The following is a 15,966-nucleotide window of genomic DNA, read 5'->3' as shown; positions in this document are numbered from 1 at the left end:
GCTGAATTTGATGCACTGGTGACTCAAACACAGGAGTGCATTGCTGGCCCAAAGGACTGGATGACTGTCAACAAGCTGCAACTAAATGATGATAAGACTGAATTTATGATAACCTGTCCAAAGAAGTTTTGTCAACATCCTTCTTTTCCTGACTCTGTTCTGATCAGTAGCACACCTGTTTCACTTTCTCCTTCTGTTTGCAGTCTTGGTGTAACCCTAGACCAGTCTCTTTCCTTCCAACAGCACATTTCGAATATCTGTAAAGTTGCCTATTTGGAACTGCATAGAATCAGCTCTATCCGCCACTATCTCTCAACCGATGCAACCAAAACACTTGTATGCTCTCTGGTTCTCTCAAGATTGGATTACTGCAACTCTCTTTTGGCCGGCTTTCCCAAATATCTGTTAGACAGGCTCTAACGAATTCAGAATAACGCTGCCAGACTCATTTGCAGAGCTTCTAAATTTGACCATGTTTCTCCTCTCCTTCAGTGTCTCCACTGGTTGCCTGTTTCTGATTGAATAGACTATAAGCTATCCACTCTGACCTTTTCTGCAGTCAACGGATCTGGCCCCAAGTATCTTTCTGAGCTCCTCCATATCTATACACCATCTCGCCAGCTCCATTCGTCCTCTGATACTCAACTTCTCAGGATACCTCACGTCAGAAGTAAGACCTATGGACACAGATTGTTTTCTTTTCAATCACCAAAGACGTGGAACAAACTCCCTGATAACCTCCGTCATTCTGATTCCCTCGCATCTTTTAAATCTCGTCTCAAAACTCACCTTTTCCCTCAGCAGTATGTTCAATTGTGGCAGGTCCCTTTGCGTTAGCTGTGCTTGACTATGTGTGTATACATCTGTACGTGTACATAACTACATGCATGTATATGAATGTGTATTGTGTGTGCGTGTGTTTATGTAAGTTTGTGCCTGCCTATGTGTGCATATGTGTTAGGGTAGCTGTTAGATACACATGTATGTTAAAATGTATGTATGCAGTGTGTGTGTGTGTGTCTGTGTGTGTGTGTGTAGTCACATTTTGGTGTGTGTATGTAACATTGATGTAATGTTTTATGTTAACAAAAGCATTTTTGTAAAGCACCTAGAGCAGATTTCTGGATAATGTGCTATATAAGTATCCATTATTATTATTATTATTATTGTTATTCACTTATTTCTCAATTTTGTCTCTTTTTTTCCATTTTATGTCAGTATGTCAGTGTTTTACACAAATCTTCTGCAACAAAGTAATTAAGAAGGAAGCCGACCAGCACATACTTCAAGACAACCTAGTTTCCCTTACCATCTGGGAGAAACAGTGGGCGATTCCACCTGCCAATAGCGCTCCACCTTGAGTGTCAGTTGAAAGAGAAAAAAGATTGTACCAGATGACCAGCTTCATGGCCATCCACTCGAAAACGTCAACACCACAAAATATCTTGGTGTGAACATCCAAGATGATCTGTGTTGGGGATCTCACATCAACTCTACAACTATCAAAGCCAAAAAGACCCTAGGCTTTCTCTGGCGAAACCTCAAGATAGGAAACTTGAAGACAAAGGAAACGGTGTACAAAGGCCTTGTTCGACCTATCCTTGAGTATGCTGCGTCAGTGTGGGACCCCTTTATAGCCAGTGACATCCTGGCCATCAAAAAGGTCCAGTACCGAGCTGGATGCATCACAAACCAATATTGACAGACATTGTGTGTCAACTCCATCCTTAGCTCCCTCAGCTGGTATCCCCTGCAAGTCAGGCGGAAAAAAGCTCGCCTGGAGATGTTTTACAAGTTCCACCATGGTCTCATCTCCGTCAACTCAGTCTACCTACCAAGACCATCAGACAGCAGGCTGAGCTCCAGAAAAAACAACACCTGCAATTACGACATCCCTGCTTGCAGGATGCAGCACAGACAGATGTTTTTCTTCCCCCATACCATCCCAGAATGGAATACACTGCCCCAGGAGGTTGTCACAGCTGAGCCACCGGACTGCTTCAAGTCCAGACTGGTCTCCTGCCTGTGACACAACAGAGTAGAATTAATCCCCCACCACCTGCCTCCTCCCCAAAACCCCCACAGTACTTCTCCACCCTGCCTGTGACACAACACAGTAGAATTACACCCTCCACCCCCTCCACCCCCTGACCCACCAAACGCCCAATACCTCTGCCCCCACCCTGCTTGTGACACACCAGAGTAGAATTACCCCCCCTCTCACCCCAAAAGCCCCCAGTACTTCTGACCCACCCTGCTTGTGACACCGGAGTAGATTTACCTCCCCCCCCCCTCCACCCAAAGCCCCAAGTACTTCTGCCCCACCCTGCTTGTGACATAACAGAGTAGAATTAACCCCCCCCCACACACACACACACACACACACACACACACCCATCCCAAAGCCCCAAATACTTCTGCCCCACCCTGCCTGTGACACAACAGAGTAGAATTAAATTCTCTGTTATGGTGTTTGGGTTTTGATGGTGTGTGTGTTGTGGTGATGTGTGTGTTGTGGTGATGTGCATTGTGGTGATGTGTGTGTCATGGTGATGTGCGTTGTAGTGATGTTTGTGTTGTGGTGATGTGCGTTGTGGTGATGTGCGTTGTGGTGATGTGTGTGTTGTGGTGATGTGTGTTGTGGTAGTGTGTGTTGTGGTGGTGTGAGTGTTGTGATGATGTGTGTTTTGTGGTGATGTGTGTTGTGGTGATGTGTGTGTTGTAGTGGTGTGTGTTGTGGTGGTGTATGTTGTGGTGGTGTGTGTGTTGTGATGTGTGTGTTGTAGTGGTGTGTGTTGTGGTGGTGTATGTTGTGGTGATGTGTGTGTTGTGATGATGTGTGTCTGTTGTGGTGGTGTGTGTTGTGGTGGTGTGTGTTGTGGTGGTGTGAGTGTTGTGATGATGTGTGTTTTGTGGTGATGTGTGTTGTGGTGATGTGTGTGTTGTAGTGGTGTGTGTTGTGGTGGTGTATGTTGTGGTGGTGTGTGTGTTGTGATGTGTGTGTTGTAGTGGTGTGTGTTGTGGTGGTGTATGTTGTGGTGATGTGTGTGTTGTGATGATGTGTGTCTGTTGTGGTGATGTGTGTTGTGGTGAAGTGTGTGTTGTGGTTATGTGATGTGTGTGTTGTGTTGTGATGATGTGATGTATGTGTTGTTGTGGTGTGTGTGTTGTGATGATGTGTGTATTGTGGTGGTGTGGGTGCTGTAGTGGTGTGTGTTGTGGTAGTGTGTGTTGTGGTGATGTGATGTGTGTGTGTTGTGGTGATGTGATGTGTGTGTTGTGGTGTGGTAATGTGCGTTGTGGTGGTGAGAGTGTTGTGATTATGTGTGTTGTGGTAGTGTGCATTGTGGTGGTGTGTGTGTTGTGGTGGTGCATGTGTTGTGGGTGGATATTGTGGTGGTGTGTGTGTCATATTGATATATGTGTGGTGATGGTGTGTGTTGTGGGTGGGTGCTGTGGTGATGTGTGTCATGGTGATGAGTGTGTTGTGGTTGTGTTCGTGTATGTGTCATGGTGGTGTGTGTGTCATGGTGATGTGTGTGTGTCATGGTGATGTTTGTTGTGATTGTGTGTCATGGTAGTGTGTGTGTGTGTGTCATGGTGGTGTGTGTCATGATGTCAGTGTGTGTGTGTGTCATGGTGGTGTGTGTGTGTGTGTCATTGTGGTGTGTGTCATGGCGTCAGTGTGTAAACACAGACAGTGAGGTATCTTTGTGGTGTGCAGGTTTGTTGAGTTACCACCAGCGTCAGGAGGAAACCACCCTGAGGAAGAAAGCTTTCCTCTACCAGTCTGCCTTCATTGTCTGTTGGATCCCAAGTGAGATGGGGCAGTGTGTTTGTGTGTGTGTGTGTGCATGCGTGTGTATGTGTGTGTATGCGTGTGTGTGTTGTGTGTGTGTGTTTTATGTCTGAGCATCCATGTGTGTGTCCATGTGGGCTTGCTTGTGGAAGAATTTTTTGAGCATGCAGATTTTTTAGTGCGCAGACTTAATTACTATTGGCATTTCAATAAAAAAGTGAACAGTGGAGAATAACAGCCAACAACTCATCCATACAAAAAAGAAATAATTGTGTTCTGTCACAAATATGTCTTCTTTTTGACCCTATGAAGAGTCATTAGGGTGTATCATAGAAGAACTTCACCAGGTTTCTCCAGGTCTGTCAGTTGTGTGTCAAAGCCTAGGTTTCTGCAAATGTTTTTTTCTTCCAGTCTGTAATGTTGTCAAATGATTTTTTGTTTGTTTGTTTTTGTTTTGTTTTGACAGTAACTTAGCTTGTCCAAAACTGAAGGCCAATGAATCACCTGGCATAGATGGCATTACAAATGAGACAAAACTTTTTCACCACAGTATTTTTCCCAGTCAAAGACGTAGTCAATAATGTTTTGAAAACTGCATTAATCCAGATTTTTTGGAAAAATAGTGTATCTATCCCAATACATGAAGGGGATGGGGGATAAATCAAGCCTGAATACCCCCAGAGGAATTGGTCTTTCAGCAGTCTGCTTTATCCAATTCTTAACATCAGGTCAAGTGATCGTTTAGAATCAAACAAGTCCTTGTCAAAAGAACAGTGCAGTTTTAGAACTACAGATCATATATATACTATTGTTTGAAAAACAACAAGTGTATAATACCATAAATATGGAAAACAATAATACCTAGTTATATATGTATGCATGTTTTCTTGATTTGGAAAAAAAGCCTTGTATAATATTTGGCATACAGGTATGTTCACAAAACTATAAAGAACATGAATACAAGGTACATGTTAAAATTTGTTCATATATGAATATCATGTCTGAGATAACTGTGAAAAATACAAATACATTAGAGAAGATTTCATAAACAAAATACAACAAATATACTTTTTAAGAGCTGTGAAACCTAATCAGCTAATACTGGAAGACAATCTTTGAGGCCGTTTGGAAGATATGTTTACAACTGCTGTCAGAAATGTCATTGATGAAGAGAGTTCAATTTATTGGTTTGTTCATTGACTTTATGTGTGTAGGTGCATGTCTGTCTTACAAACTTTGTTAAGGTTTAATGGACAATTCAGTTTTGTTCTGTCTCACTCTCTCTCTCTCTCTCTCTCTTTGTGTGTGTGTGTGTATGTATGTCTATGTGTGTGTGTTCTTTATGTTTGTTTTTCCTGTGTAAGAGCATGTATTAATCACGTGATGCTGATGACGTATCGTGTTGTCATCATCATCCGGGTAGCGCAGACTCATCTCCATCTTAAAACTGGAATTAGAATAAATCTTGTTCTCTTCACATTACTGTGGACTTACGTTTTCCTTTGTACTCCCACTCATCTATTGTTACTGCAAACAAATATAATTTTAGTGGCAAGCACCGCTACATGGTGGCAGAGTGTGGTTTGTACCTTCGTTTCCAATAGAACAGAATAGAAGAGCGTCATAAAGATGGGTCCGTTCAAGGCGCCCGATGCCTTCGATTTTGCACAGCCAACGATGTGGCCGGAGTGGAAACAGAGATTTTTACGCTACAGGTCAGCGTCTAAACTGGAAAAGGATGAAGAATCAGTCCAAGTAAGTGCTGTTATTTATGCCATGGGTAACGATGCAGAGAGAATCTTTGCTTCATTCGGGCTCAGTGAAATAGATTCCAAAAAGTTCGAAATTGTCCTTGGCAGGTTTGATGGATATTTCATTCCCAAGCAAAATATCATCCATGAAAGAGTAAGATTTCACGCCAGAAGTTAGAAGCCGGACGAAAACATTGAGGCTTACATTCGCGCACTTCACGAGCTAGCAGCAACTGCGGATTTCAAAGACAAAGAAGAATCCATCAGAGACAGGCTAGTGCTAGGTGTTCTTGACACAGAACTGTCAGAGAAGCTCCAACTGAAACCAGATCTAACACTCCAGGATGCAGTGCAGGAAGTGAGACAGCATGAGTTAGTGAAAACACAGCTATCAGAGCAACGTCAGTCCAGCGTTGATGCACTATACGGCAGCGAAGGCGGCGATAGTGGTCATAGGCGGAATTGGCGCAACGCTCGTCGAGGTGGCAGCAGTCACACTCCATCAGGCAAAGGCAGGTCAACCCAAGGCGGGGGGAAGCAGCATGAGGCCAGCTGTACTCGCTGCGGATGGCAACACTACAAGCAAGTGTGCCCAGCTCAAGGGAAAAGGTGCAAGAAGTGTGGACGCATGAATCACTTTGCAGCAGTCTGCAGAAGCAGCAAGTCAGTCGACGCAGTAGACGACGTACCACATCTGAAGGAACACGTTAAGGTGGTGTCACATGTTGAACACTCAGAAGAAAAGAAGGTTCAAGCAAGCCGTGAAGAAGAGAAAATGGAGGAACATTTTGTTGGAACATTGTGCTCAGAAGGCAGAAATGAACCACCGTGGATGACAACACTCAAGTTTGGAAGTTGCGACATCACGTTCAAGTTAGATACAGGAGCGGATGTGTCTATCATCTCGTCAGCTCAGTACAAAAAGCTGAAGCCTCGTCCACAGCTTCACAGATCAAGTGCAATTCTGCATAGCCCAGGAGGTATCCTGCAGTGTGAGGGACAATTTGCCGCCATCACCAGAGTCCATGACCAGCCTCATTCACTTCGACTCTTCATTGTGCAGGCAAAGACGGACAACCTTCTTAGCAGAGAAGCAGCGGCAAGAATGGGTCTAGTCAAGAGGATTGAAGCCATAGAAATGCCTTTTGGTGAGCTTGATAACAAACCAGTCCAGTGCCCTCCAGTGAAGATAGTCCTGAAGAAAGGATCGGAGGCTTACTGCGTTCACTCAGCAAGAAGAATCCCGATACCCGATACAGCCCAGCACAGCTTGCATCAGGAAGAAGTCTGAGAACCACACTCCCAACACTGTCTGAAAATCTCGAGCCCAGAGTCTGTGAGAAATCAGCAGTAGCAGCCAGGGATGTAAAGGCAAAGAAGAAGAAGAACAAACAGACATTCAACAAGCGTCACGGAGTACGGCCCCTAGACAGACTTCGTCCAGGTGACATCGTGATGCAGAAGCTCAACGGTGAAAAGAGTTGGAGAAGCCCTGCAGTGGTGCAGCAGCAAGTCGCGCCAAGATCCTATGTGGTGGAAACGCTATGAGGCAAGTTCTGACGCAACAGGCGTCACCTCAGGCGTTCACGTGGTCTACAGCCTGAGCAGTCCACTCCCTACCCCATTCCAGTCCAAACCGACCTTTCCCTACGCAATTCCCAGATCCCAGTATCCAGTGACCAGAAGAGTGGTGCAAGTCATAAAGCACCCACTGCAGTCCAGAGTGGCTCTAACGTAAACACAGAGCCAGGCTCAGGCCCGCGTCCAGGGCCAGTGTCCAGTGACAACGCCGGCAGCAGTGGCGCCAGCCCAGATGCAGGAGGGTCCGCCAGCAGTTCACCTCTATGGGGCGCCATCAACAGCGGTCCGACACCAGTGACAACATGCAGTGGCAGAGTCATCACCATGCCAGCCTGCTACATGGATTGAAGTCATCAGCCAGGCAGGGAAGTGAACTTTATTTCATTGAGCCATTCAAGCAAGTTTGAATTGTGATTCATGAATTTTAAGTTAGAGAAAAGCAAAGATTGCTTTATCTCCCTCCTTCAGTTATTTGTGGACTCTAAAGAATAATTTGCAAGCCACTTCGTTCGGCTGATTTGTCAATCTCAGAGGGAGGGAGATGTCGCGTAAGAGCATGTATTAATCACGTGATGCTGATGACGTATCGTGTCATCATTATCATCCGGGTAGCGCAGAGTCATCTCCTCCATCTTAAAACTGGAGTTCAGAATAAATCTTGTTCTCTTCACATTACTGTGGACTTATGTTTTCCTTTGTACTCCCGCTCATCTATTGTTAATGCAAACAAATATAATCTTAGTGGCAAGCACCGCTACACTGTATATTTTATTAACACCATGCTTGTGCCTGCGTGTGTGTGTGTGTGTGTGCATGCGCATGTGTGTTCGTTTTTTTTTCTTTTTCTCTATGTATCTTATCATTACCATGCTTATGTCTTTATGCAGTATTGTGCAGTATGCTGTATAGACCCTCGTGCAGGGTGGGGACTGGATGTAAAGAAGCATGCCGGTGCTTATCTATTATCTTCGAAAATAGAGAATTTTGTCTTGTTTTGTCTTGTCTCTCTCTCTTTCTCTCTGACATACACTCACACAAACATGATGCAAACTATTCAGCCCCCATGGTGGAATACCGACACAGAGAGAGCCTGGATAGAAAAACATGCGGCTGTCAAACTTTGGCAAAAAGAAAGAACAAAACCATCTCCAGACAAAGATATTGAAACAAAAATGAAAGAAAAAACTAAACAGTTTGAAATCATTGCTCAAGAGGCCAAAAATGACAAGTGGAAATATTTTTGCGAGGCACTCAGTTATGACTCAACATTGACAGAGTTCTGGCAATTTTATCGTCGCATGGAAGGGGAAATGTGCACAACAACAACCCCAGACATGGTAGACACTGACGGAACCAAGCTTAAGACAAACGAAGAAAAAGGATCCGCCCTGCTCAAACGTTTCATACAACAGAGCGATCAAAGAAACTTAGATGAGAAAAAGAAATATGTTGAGGAGTTAAACCAAACCCTTATGCAGACTGGACCTGATGATGACTTGACAATAGATGATCTAAACGAAGCAATAGCTAAATGCAAGAAAGAATCAGCTCCTGGCCCAGACAAAGTTCGCTACTCGGACATCAAGGAACTATCGGAAGAAGACAGAAGCAACCTTTTCAATCTATATCAAAACAGTTTCCACAATGGACATGTGCCGGAGGACTGGACACACAGCTTCTTAAAACCCATACCAAAACCAGGAAAGGACCATCATCAGGTAAGCGGCTACCGGATCCTAACCATGCAAAACATTGCCGGAAAGCTCATGGAACGCATGATAGCCAGGAAACTTGCAAGGGATCTTGAACACAGGCACATTCTCCCTTCAAATCAAGGTGGTTACAGAACAGGCAAGTCCACATGGGAAAACGCAGCTGCTTTTGCATATGAGGTGTATGAAGGATTTCAAAGAAAAGAAGAAACACTAGCACTAGCAATCGATCTTGAAGATGCCTACAATAAGGTCCAGTTTGCGCACCTCATGGAGCTGCTACTAAGGTATGGAGTAAGTTTGACACTGACAAGATGGATAGCAGCAGCGCTTCAGGAAAGAACCGTCGTCCTACGCCTCGGAGATTGGATGTCCGCACCTTCTAAACTATCCATGGGACTGCCACAAGGGTCTCCACTTTCTCCTGTCCTCTACAATGTCTGCACGAAGGGCCTTGCAGACTTAAACAACAATGGAATAGCTCGGGTGCTTACTCTTGCGGATGATGGCCTGGTCTTCAAAACTTCGAAAGATGCTCAGGAAAGAACTAAAGCCGTCCAGAAACAACTAAACAATATTGCTCAATGGTGCAAAGACACAGGATCTTCCATCAATCCAGCGAAAGCCCAAACGTTGCTGTGCACCCTCAACAACAGAACCGCGAGCAAATCACCACCTTCTGTGTCACTCGATGGGATTCAGATCGAGAAAACTGAATGCCTACGCTACCTAGGAATACACTTCGACAGGATGCTGACCTTCAGAAAACATACGGAAAATACTGTTCTCAAATGCAAAAAGGGCCTTTCAGTCTTAAAAGCAATGGCAACCAAAGGAATTGAACAACGCCACCTCTTCCTGCTATACCGATCACTCGTCCTCAGTGTGATCGACTACGGACTTGGGCTAACAACACCGTCTCAAAGCAACCTCCTAAAATTAGAAAGAGTCCAAAATGAAGCTATGAGGCTGATCCTTGGAACAACAAAAGACACGCCCACAGAAACCATGCGATACCTGCTTGACCTTCTTTCAGTGCAGGCCAGAAACAAGTTAGAACAGGTCAAGACCTACTTCAAAGCATTAGAAAACCCTCAAAACCCACTGCATGACGCAGTCAAAGAACCAAAAGGCAGCCGCCTAGGACGAGGAAGATCATGGATGGGGCAAGCAGAAGACACAATCCAGCTAGTATGCCGACTACAAGACCTGAAAGAAACAAAAGAATGGGAGAAAAACCCCGAAAACCTCAACCATCTATTCAACACAGCCATTTCACCCACTCTCGGAAGACATTGTCGGGAATGGCCAGAGGGCAAAACTGATGCAGAAGTGAAACTACTCATAGAAGAAAACAGTAAAGAAGAGGACATCATCATATACACAGATGGCTCAGTCACCAAAGACCAATCCAGTTGGGGATTCACTGCGAAACAAAATGGAAAAACAGTTAGGGAAGAGAATGCTGCCTACAAAGTCACAACCTCCAGCCTAACGATGGAAGTTGAAGCTGCGACACATGCCCTCCAGTGGCTATCGTCCATCCATACGCCCGGAAACCAACATGCCATGATTCTAACCGACTCAATGAACCTCATACAGAAAATTGAAAATGGAATGGGAAGCCCAGAGTGGCATAAGGCAATGCGCAACTTTCAGATTAAAAAACTCACATGGTCATACTGTCCGGGACATGCAGGTGTTAAGGGAAATGAGCGAGCTGACAGACTTGCTGGTAACGCAACACCAACGAGCGGCCTACATCTAGGAAAATCGGAAATCCTCAGAAAAATCAAAGAATACCAAAAAGAACAGGTACAAGGCCATCACACCATCGATCGCCTCAAAGAAATAAAAGCAGAGAGAGGGAGCGGCCGCAAGTCTAACATGAAAGGTAGAGCACGATGCTTTGCAAATCAAACAAATATCGGCATCATTTTCAAACCAACATTGCGCAAATTTCTTCAAAACGGAACAGAGTCTCTGTGGGCCTTTCCAAATACAATAGACTGAGCAACACACTAGACGCCACGTTTTTGGCATCAGAGATCTTTTCCCATCCCTCTTGCGGCCAGTCAGTGGCAGCCTCTGTGCGTGTGTGTTTGTGTGGATGTGTGGGTCTGTGCTTTTGAGTGCGTTTGTGAATGCGCGAGAGTGTAAGTGTACACAAGTGTCAGGAGAGATCTGTGTACGTGTGTGTGTGTGTGTGTGTGTGTGTGTGTGTGAGGAGGTGGGAGTGCAGGGGGAGGTGGGGTAGAGGATGAGGTATGTGAGTATATGCATGCCTACACTGTGGGAGCAACAGGATATTGGAACGTATATGTGTGTGTGTGTGTGTGTGTGTGTATCTTTGTATATATGTGTGTGGGGTTGGGGGTGGGAGATATGGGCGTATGTGTGTGTGCTTGTACAAGTAAGTGTTCATCTCTGTGAGTGTGTGTGAGTGTGTGTGTGTGTGTGTGTGCCGTGGAAGCTGCGATACGTAGACTAGAAATGAGTGTGTGGAGGAGGGGGGTAGAGGAGCGTAGACTAGAAATGAGTGTGTGGAGGAGGGGGGTAGAGGATGTGCAAGGTAATGCGTGTGTGTGTGTGTGTGTTGGAGCTCATGTACGTTTATATGTATTTGACTGTGCTTTCATATCTGTGAAACTGCATGTTTGGTGGATTTATGTTGTGCATGTGTGGGTGTGTGTGTGAATGTGTGTCTTCATGTTTTACATTTATTCGCTTATTTATCACCATTGTTGTCTTATTTATTTATTTATTTATTTTATTTTTTATTTTTTTTTTTTAAATTTATTTTTATTTATTATTTTATTTTATTTTATTTTTTTTTTTTTTTAATCATTTTATTAGTATTACTATTATTATTACTACTACCTTTTTCTATATTATAATTATTATTCATTTATTTATTTATCTATGTAAGCTTATCTATTATTTATTCCCCTGTTTTCTTTTTTTTTTTTTTTTTTTTCTTTTTTCTCAAGGCCTGACTAAGCGCGTTGGGTTACGCTGCTGGTCAGGCATCTGCTTGGCAGATGTGGTGTAGCGTATATGGTTTGTCCGAACGCAGTGACGCCTCCTTGAGCAACTGAAACTGAAACTGAAACTGTGTGGTTCGTCCGTCGGGATCGACGAGGACCATCTAGTCATCCTGGGGATGGGTGGGTTGGGCTCTGTGGGTGCGCAGATGACTGGTCAGGCCAATCCGCACCCGGAAGGTTCTGATGCAGTGTGGACAGGGGATGGTGGTGGCTGTCGGGGACTTGCTGGCACTGCTTTTCCTGGCCTGTCTGCATTGCTCTGCCGCAGCGATTCTGTTGGCCTCACAGGATTTGGCGCCTTTGTGGACAGCTGAAAGCCACTTTGGTCTGTCCATTGCATTCAGCTCCCATGTGTCGTGGCTGATGTTGTAGGCCTTCAGAGAAGCTTTCAGAGTGTCTTTGAAGCGCTTCTTTTGGCCTCCATGGGAGCGCTTGCCATGTTGGAGTTCGCCGTACAGCAGTTTCTTGCGGAGCCGGTGGTCTGGCATGCAAACTACATGGCCTGCCCAGCACAGCTGGGCCTGCATCAAGATGGTGTAGATGCTGGGCAAGTTTGCAAGAGTGAGCATCTCTGCGTACGGGATCTTCTCTTGCCACTTCATGCCGAGAAGTTTTCTGAGGCTGGTGGTGTGGAAGTGGTTCAGCTTTTTGGCGTGGCGTTTGTAGACCATCCATGATTCACATCCATAGAGCAGTGTGGTGAGAACTATGGCCTTGTATACTTTGAGCTTCGTCTCCAGGGTGATGCCTCTCCTGTTCCAAACGTTCTTATGGAGTCTGCCGAAGGCAGCGCTGGCTTTGGCGAATCAGGCATTCACCTCGTCGTTGATGACAACTGTGCAAGAGAGTGTACTGCCCAGGTATGTGAACTTGTCCACCGCGTTCGGTCGTTGCCCGTTGATGAAGATGTTTGGTTCAACGTAAGGCTTTCCTGGAGCTGGCTGGTGCATCACCTCAGTCTTCTTTGTGCTGATTGTGAGGCCAAAGTTGTCACAGGCAGCAGAGAACTTGTTGACACTGTGTTGTATGTCAGCTTCGGAGGCAGCGTTGAGAGCGCAGTCATCAGCAAACAGGAAGTCGATGACGGTGTCTGTCCTCACCTTGGTTTTTGCTTGAAGCCTCCTGAGGTTAAAGTGTGAGCCATCTGTGCGGTACCTGATGCCAATGCCTACGTCAGCGTCTCTGAAGGCATCTGTCAGCATGGCTGAAAACATGAGACTGAACAGGGTGGGGGCAAGAACACACCCTTGCTTGACTCCGTTGGAGACAAGGAATGGTTCTGAAGTCTCTCCGTTGTCTTGGACTCGGGCCAGCATCCCATCGTGTAATTACCGTATGATGGTGATGAACTTTCTGGGACATCCGTACTTCGCCATGATTCTCCAAAGGCCATCTCTGCTAACAGTATCGAAGGCCTTGGTCAGATCAACATAGGTGGAGTAAAGGTTGGTGTTCTGTTCCTGACACTTCTCCTGGAGCTGCCTGGCAGCAAACACCATGTCGATAGTCCCGCATTCTTTCCGGAAGCCACACTGGCTCTCTGGTAGGAGACCTTGCTCAAGGTGCGCTATGAGATGGTTGAGTAGCACTGGCCAGAGTCTTGCCTGCAACGGACAGCAGGGATATTCCACGATGGTTGTCACAGACCTGACGATTTCCTTTGCGTTCAGGTCCTCGTAGAACTTGTCCTTGATATCATCCGGGTTGGTCATGGTGGGCGCATAGGCGCTGACAATGGTGGTAAACTTCTTCCCGTTGCATATAGGGAGTTTCATCGTCATCAGGCAATCGTTCACTCCTTTCGGGGGGCCAGCCAGATTGCCAATGAGGGTTGTCTTCACTGCAAAGCCTCCAGCCTCACATCTCTCTTCAGGTCCGCGACCACTCCAAAAGAAGGTGTAGCCTGCGCCTCGCTCACAGAGTTCGCCTTCTTTTGCCAGTCTGGTCTCACTTAAGGCAGCGATGTCGATGTTGTACCTGGCTAATTCACTCGCAGTGAGTGCTGTGCGTCTCTGTGGTCTGGCTGAGTCGCCTCTGTCCAGAAGCGAATGCACGTTCCGTGTGGCAATGGTCAGTGGGGTGCTCCTTGTTTTCTTCTTTCTTTCCTTTGTGTGTCGACCGCTTGAGTAGGGTCCCCGTCAGCCGCGGTATGCTGACTAGGGTGGTGTGGAGCAGGCAATGCTTAGGGCTCTTTTTCTAGCCCCTTCCTCATGCCATTGAGGTGAGCAGTGCTGTCCTGAAGAGGGCTGCTCAGTCGCTCAGGGGGCTGCCGATCTCCACCGCTGCTCCAGTCGGTGAAAAACGACCCTATGGCCTGAGCCGCCTGTGTGCAGGTCCGCGGCTACGACTGCCAGTGTACCCACACCTGTCGCTTCGTCGCTCGCCTGTCGCCACAGGGCTTGGGAAAAATGATGGAATGGGATGAAGGATGACTGATGACTTGCGCAATGACTTTGTTTATAGTGAGGAGGAGTTGCACACCGTCGACTTCACTCTCTTGTCCGAGACTGTCTGTATCCAGTGGCAAGACGAGGTCAAGACGACTGGAGATGGAAACGGATGCAGTGGATGACCAGGATGTCCTATGTGCCTCATCCTGCCCTCAGCACTCCACAATGCTCTGCTGCAACCACCTTCCTCTCCGTTGAACCATGAAGGTTTCTTCCGCAGAGTCCGCCGGATCCAGTCTTCATATGCTTGGGTAGACAAGCGGTGAAGCCCTAACTCACCGAGGGTTTGAGACCTGTCGGCTACCCTCATCTAGTTTAGCCAACCTGTCAAAGCCGTTGCCCGGGGGTTGGGCGCTGCCGCATGCTAGCAGCTTCTAGGACCCATAGGTGAGAGCTGGGTGCCAGTGGGGACCAACAGAGGACGAACCACTCCCAGAAGAGCATGACAAGCCCCCCCTCTAGAGGAACTACCCCTCCCGTGCACCCCCTAACCCCCACACATACATACAACATATGCATACACCTATGAAACTGGTTATAATGAAGTTATAGTGTGAGCCAAAAGTCTGTTCCTTTCAAATGTTAGAAAACGCAGTCAAACCCCACCCCAACACTCTTACAAACAACATACACACACAAAGATTTACAGACAGATAGATGGACAGACAGTGAAAGAGAATTTGCACAGTCATACAACAAACCAACCAGTTGTGAGTGTGTGAAAGAATGAATCAATATGTAGTGTGTGTGGTGGCAGAGGATGGGGAGGTGTGGGGGGTGATTGTGGGGCTTTTTTTTTTCCTTCTGATCCATGTGATGAAGATGATGTGAAATTGTTTCGTGGTAAAAATGATATTTTCATATGGTAGCCATGTGTGATTGTTGTTATTCATAGCATGTAGTGTTAATATTGACTTGGCTGTTAATGATGTGGTTATTTTAAAAAAAAGTTATCTTGAAAGGTGGGGGTGGGGTGGGGGAAACAGTCACTCATTTATCACGCTTTATTTATATTTTTTCTATAATGTCTTTTGATATTGCATAAGATATTGTTCTTTCTGTTTTAAATGACATGGGGTTTTTCTTGACTCTGTATTCTTTCTCTTTTAAGTGACAGGGGATATTTCTTGACTCTTTATTAGTTGTTTACCTTTGCATAAAAATATGTTAATCACTAACTTATTACATGCCATATATTGAGTTCTCTTTCTTGCGGAAATTTGCCTTTTATCAATCCCTGAGATAAATGGGTGTTTTTTCTTGTTTCAGCTTTGCTTTTGATCTGTATTTCATTTGCGGGCTCCTTTGTGATGGCAGACTATTATGCTCTGTTCCTACTTCAGGTTGGTATTGTTGGGTTAGGGTTAGATTTTGAGGACATGTGAAAACTGCTCTGCTTCTCTTAGACATGATGCTGTGTGACATGGAGCTACACAGAGATACTTAACTTATGGAGGCCCTTTTCTTTGGGGGTTTCATGGAACAGTTTGGTTTTATTTCCTCTCTCCACCATCAGTTTTTAGACATATGCACTATACATTATACTCAGTTTCTGTTTCTCATAATGTTAGTTTTCATTTGAATTGTCAACTGTATAGTATATACAAAACACTTTTATTTTATTTT

At 45.5% G+C, this 15,966-nt stretch overlaps 1 protein-coding gene across 1 annotated transcript in view; it reads left to right on the top strand.

The window, feature by feature from the left end:
• Positions 1 to 15,966, top strand: part of LOC143299905 (transmembrane protein 116-like) — an 89,220-nt gene that overhangs the window by 63,636 nt on the left and 9,618 nt on the right. Inside the window, exons 11-12 of the mRNA XM_076613413.1 lie at positions 3,725 to 3,817; positions 15,610 to 15,683. Of these exons, the coding sequence (XP_076469528.1) occupies positions 3,725 to 3,817; positions 15,610 to 15,683 (167 nt within the window). The remainder of the gene's footprint in view (positions 1 to 3,724; positions 3,818 to 15,609; positions 15,684 to 15,966) is intronic.

The sequence above is a fragment of the Babylonia areolata genome, chromosome 25 (assembly GCF_041734735.1).
Source record: "Babylonia areolata isolate BAREFJ2019XMU chromosome 25, ASM4173473v1, whole genome shotgun sequence".
Classification (NCBI taxonomy): Eukaryota; Metazoa; Mollusca; class Gastropoda; order Neogastropoda; family Buccinidae; genus Babylonia; species Babylonia areolata.
The sequence above is the reverse complement of the archived record's forward strand: the minus strand, read 5'-3'. Positions and strand labels throughout refer to the sequence as shown.